Below are 3,950 nucleotides of genomic sequence, written 5' to 3'. Positions count from 1 at the left end.
GCTCAGGAATTCTGGGAGTTGAAGTCCACGAGTCATAAAAGAGCCAAGGTTGCCTACCCCTGGGCTAGTGAGTCTTCTTCTGGGCTGTTGCCACACTTGACTCCCTGGGGGTGGCCAGAGAATGGGTGACACAGGACCTTCCTTGGAACTGGGCTGGGTGGGCCCTGAGATAGGAGCTTGGCCACTTTAAACTGTTGTGCTGGAAGAAAGTTGGGATAGAAAGGTGGAAAACAGACCGTGGATCTTGTCCCTTTGCAGGTGTGAATCTCATTACGGCCTGCGATATTCGCTACTGCACGCAGGACGCTTGGTTCCAGGTGAAGGTGAGTTTGCCGCGGCACAGTTTTACTCTAGAAATGTCTACTTAATAAGCATCGGTGACGCTAACAAGGCACAGATAATATTCCCTTCCTTGCTCTCTTGTGCTGCTCATTTCTCACACACCCACCCACAACACGTGTGTTTATTCCAGGCCATAGGCTTGCCAGAGACGGGTTTGTACAAGTGGGGAAAAAAACAGCCAATTTTCTCCCTTTGGGCTGGCATTGCAAATTGCATCCCGGTATTTCAGGCCCAGGGTGGGTGTCCTGATATCCCAGCGCCCATCTTGCCCTTTGGAATAAACCTCAGTGGGTGCCCCTGCCCGAACCCCCTTCTCCTTGCTCTCCTTTCTTCAGGAAGTGGACCTTGGACTGGCAGCCGACGTCGGCGCATTGCAGCGCTTGCCACGCATCATCGGGAATCGGAGGTGAGGGATTCGCTTCCTTTTGGCTCCGGCGTCCTTCCGGGTTTTGCCCGAAAGGAACCGCGCGGCTTCCCCTACTTTGGAAAGTGGCAGCTTGAATTTTTCTCCAGGTCTAAAGGAACCAGGCACATCCGGCCCGTGGTTTGCTCAAGACGAGCTGCATCTGAGACGTGGGCTGGCTCAGGAATTCTGGGCGCTGGAGTCCACAAGTCTTAAAAGTTGTTGAGGTTGCAGACCCCTGATCTGGGGGATCCTTCTGCCCACAAAAAACTGCCTGCTTGTGATTCGGGTCTCTCTTAACCTGCTCTTGATGTTCTCTCTCCAGCCTAGTGAACGAACTGGCTTTCACTGGCAGAAAGCTTATGGCCCCGGAGGCGGAGAGCTGCGGACTTGTCAGGTGGGTCTCCCTTGAAGCCGAGGATACGGGGGGCTGCGGGAGGTTCTCAGTTTTGTGTTTTCGCTCGGAGAGCCCCCGATTTCACGTCTCGTTGGGGCAGGCAACTGGAAAACGTATCCTCAAATGGAATGCAATTGGTTAGCCTCCATCTTTTAAAAAACGGAGACCCTAAATCAGCGGTTCTCAACCTATGGGTCGCGACCCCATTTGGGGTCGATCGACCATTTCACGGGGGTCGCCAAGCAAGGCTGTCCGCCATTTTTTTCCCCTTTTCCAGCGGGTGCCTTACCTCCCTTGAGCTGGGCCAGCTGGTGGTCGGCCTGCTCTGTCTCTGCCGCTTGCCAGCTACGTCTCAGCTGGCGCAGGGGGTGGAACCACGCATGCACGGCGCTCCCGGGCAGGGAAAGTCCTCGACTTACGACCGGTTGGGTAGTCCTCGACTTACGACTGGTTTAGTCCTCGACTTACGACTGGTTTAGTCCTCGACTTACGACCGGTTGGGTAGTCCTCGACTTACGACCGGTTTAGTCCTCGACTTACAACCGGTTGGGGGGTCGCGGCATTAAAAAGGTTGAGAACCACTGCCCTAAATATTGTCCGAGTCTTCCCGCCCAGTTGCAAAAGATTCTCACCTCCTCCCACTGAGTTCAATCCAGATGTTTCCATGGATGTTTGCCTTGCATTCTCCTCCCCACAATTGTCTTGCATTTAGTCCCACGGGATTTCCTGGCTGGTTTTTTTTTTGTTTTTTTCCCCCCAATCCGGGAACTAAGCAGGCTTAGCTTTCAAGATCGGGCAAGGTTGAGTGAGGCTGTCTTCTTCTGAAACAACTGCAACCAGGGGGTGTGTATTAACCCCATCAGCTTTGCTGGCTGGGGAATTCTGGGAGTTGATGTCCACAGCTCTTAAAAGTTGCAAAGGTTGAGAAATGCTGAACTAAAGTAGATTGAGCAAGACTGTTAAGGTTTTTCTCCAACTTCCCCTGGGCCAGGGGTAGGCAACCTTGGCTCTTTTATGACTCATGGACTTCAACTCCCAGAATTCCTGAGCCAGCATGAGGGAACTATGGCCCCCTCATGACTTGTGGACTTCAACTCCCAGAATTCCTGAGCCAGCCTGGCTCAGCTTGGAAACCTCTCCCTTTCCCCTCAGCATGGCTGGCTCAGGAATTCTGGGAGTTGAAGTCCACCAGTCATAAAAGAGCCAAGGTTGCCTACCCCTGCCCTTGGGCTGAAAAAGAGGCTTGGCTGGTGCCTAACGCAGCCATTCCCCTACCTGGGGCCTTGAAAGTTCCTTAGAACGTCATTCCTTTGAACTCCCAAATCCAAGACTTGCATTCTCAGGCCGGAAGAAGCTGCCACAACCTCAACAATTCCTCTGGCTTCGTTTTCTCCAGCCGCGTGTTCCGAGATCACGAGTCGATGCTGCAGGGCGCCTTTGATTTGGCCACCGAAATCGCCTGCCGGAGCCCAGTCGCAGTGCAGGGCACGAAAATTAACCTCGTTTACTCCAGAGACCATTCCGTGCCCGACGGCTTGAAATACATGGTGAGCGGTGGGTTCTCCGAATACGTGCAGCTTGCGGTTTGCACGTTGGGAGGTCTCGGCCTTGGTGCCAGATAACGGAGGACAGAATGACAGACCGGGAAGGGACCTCTGGAGGTCTTCTAGTCCAAGGCTTTTCAACCAGTGGTACGGGTACCACCTGTGGTACATTGGCACCTGGCAGGTGGTACGCAACCATCCTAGAGGGGAGGGGAATGAGCTGAACTGGTGGCAGCTCCCCACAAGCCTGAGCGAGAGATGGTGGAGCTGCAGGGCTGCCAGGGCTCAGCGGAAGCACCAGGATCAGCGCCGGGATCCAGCTGGAGCTCGGCGCTTATCCTGGCGCTTCTGCTGAGCCCAGACGAAGCGCCGATGAGCATCTCCAGGATCTTGTGAATTACATTCAGATGCTTGGCAACTGATTCATATTTAGGACGGTCACAGTGTCCCAGGATCATGTGAAGTGACCAAAACCTGCTGCAACCACCCAGCAGACCGGGAGAAATAAAAACCAAACACCCCCCCCCCCACCCCTCCTGCCAATCCTCAACAGAAATGCTCACAAGAATGAAAACCTCGGACAGGAGGAAGAGCGCGGGCGGGCGGGCAGGCAGGTGTCTTGCTCGGCTGTGGCTTGGGGGGCCCTTTTTTCAGTGCCATTGTAACTTCGAACAGTCACTAAGCGAACTGTTGTAAGTCGAGGACTACCTGTACTTCATCACTTTTTTCCTTTTTTTATGGGTCAAGCTTTTGACACCTTGCTAGGCGACTGGTGGTACTCGGATGTTGCCATATCCTAAAAGTGGTACAACGGGTGGAAAGGTTGAAAAACTCTGTTCTAGTCCAACCCCCTGCTCAGGCAGGAAGCCCTATTTTATTTGGAAAATGCATACGGCCACCTTTCGTAAACAAATAACTCTGGGCCCACAGCCAGTTTGTAAAGCTTCCATAAGCCAATCCAAAAGATAGGGGGAAAAAATTAGTGATTGTGCAGCCACAGAGGACGTCATAACTAACTTGCCAGTGGATGTGTTTGACCCCGTTTGCTTCCTGGCTCCAGTTCTTGGGGGGGGGGCGAGCAGCTCTTCACCCCCCCTGGCAGGAGATCAAGGGGGTTGGGAAGAGGCTGTATTTCCAGGGCAGGGCCAAGGAGTGAAAGTGCCCCTCTCCCTGGAAGATGCTGGGGCAGGAAAGGGAAAATCACTGTCTCTAACTCTTCCTTGCATTCTGATTTTCCTCTAGGCTACCTGGAACATGAGCATGC

The 3,950-nt window shown here is 53.5% G+C and overlaps 1 protein-coding gene across 1 annotated transcript; it reads left to right on the top strand.

Annotated features, from left to right (window-relative positions):
* Positions 1–258: 258 nt before the first annotated feature.
* On the top strand, positions 259–3,944 carry LOC107301775 (delta(3,5)-Delta(2,4)-dienoyl-CoA isomerase, mitochondrial-like; the record flags this gene model as incomplete). The annotated part of the gene is made up of 5 exons (XM_015830958.1): positions 259–323; positions 678–748; positions 1,071–1,142; positions 2,539–2,689; positions 3,929–3,944. Coding segments are annotated over 5 exons (375 nt in total), but the record flags the coding sequence as incomplete, so codon positions are not given.
* Positions 3,945–3,950: the final 6 nt, after the last annotated feature.

The sequence above is a fragment of the Protobothrops mucrosquamatus genome, unplaced genomic scaffold, assembly GCF_001527695.2.
Source record: "Protobothrops mucrosquamatus isolate PMUCROS unplaced genomic scaffold, P.Mucros_1.0 scaffold16502, whole genome shotgun sequence".
NCBI lineage: Eukaryota > Metazoa > Chordata > Lepidosauria > Squamata > Viperidae > Protobothrops > Protobothrops mucrosquamatus.
The sequence above is the reverse complement of the archived record's forward strand: the minus strand, read 5'-3'. Positions and strand labels throughout refer to the sequence as shown.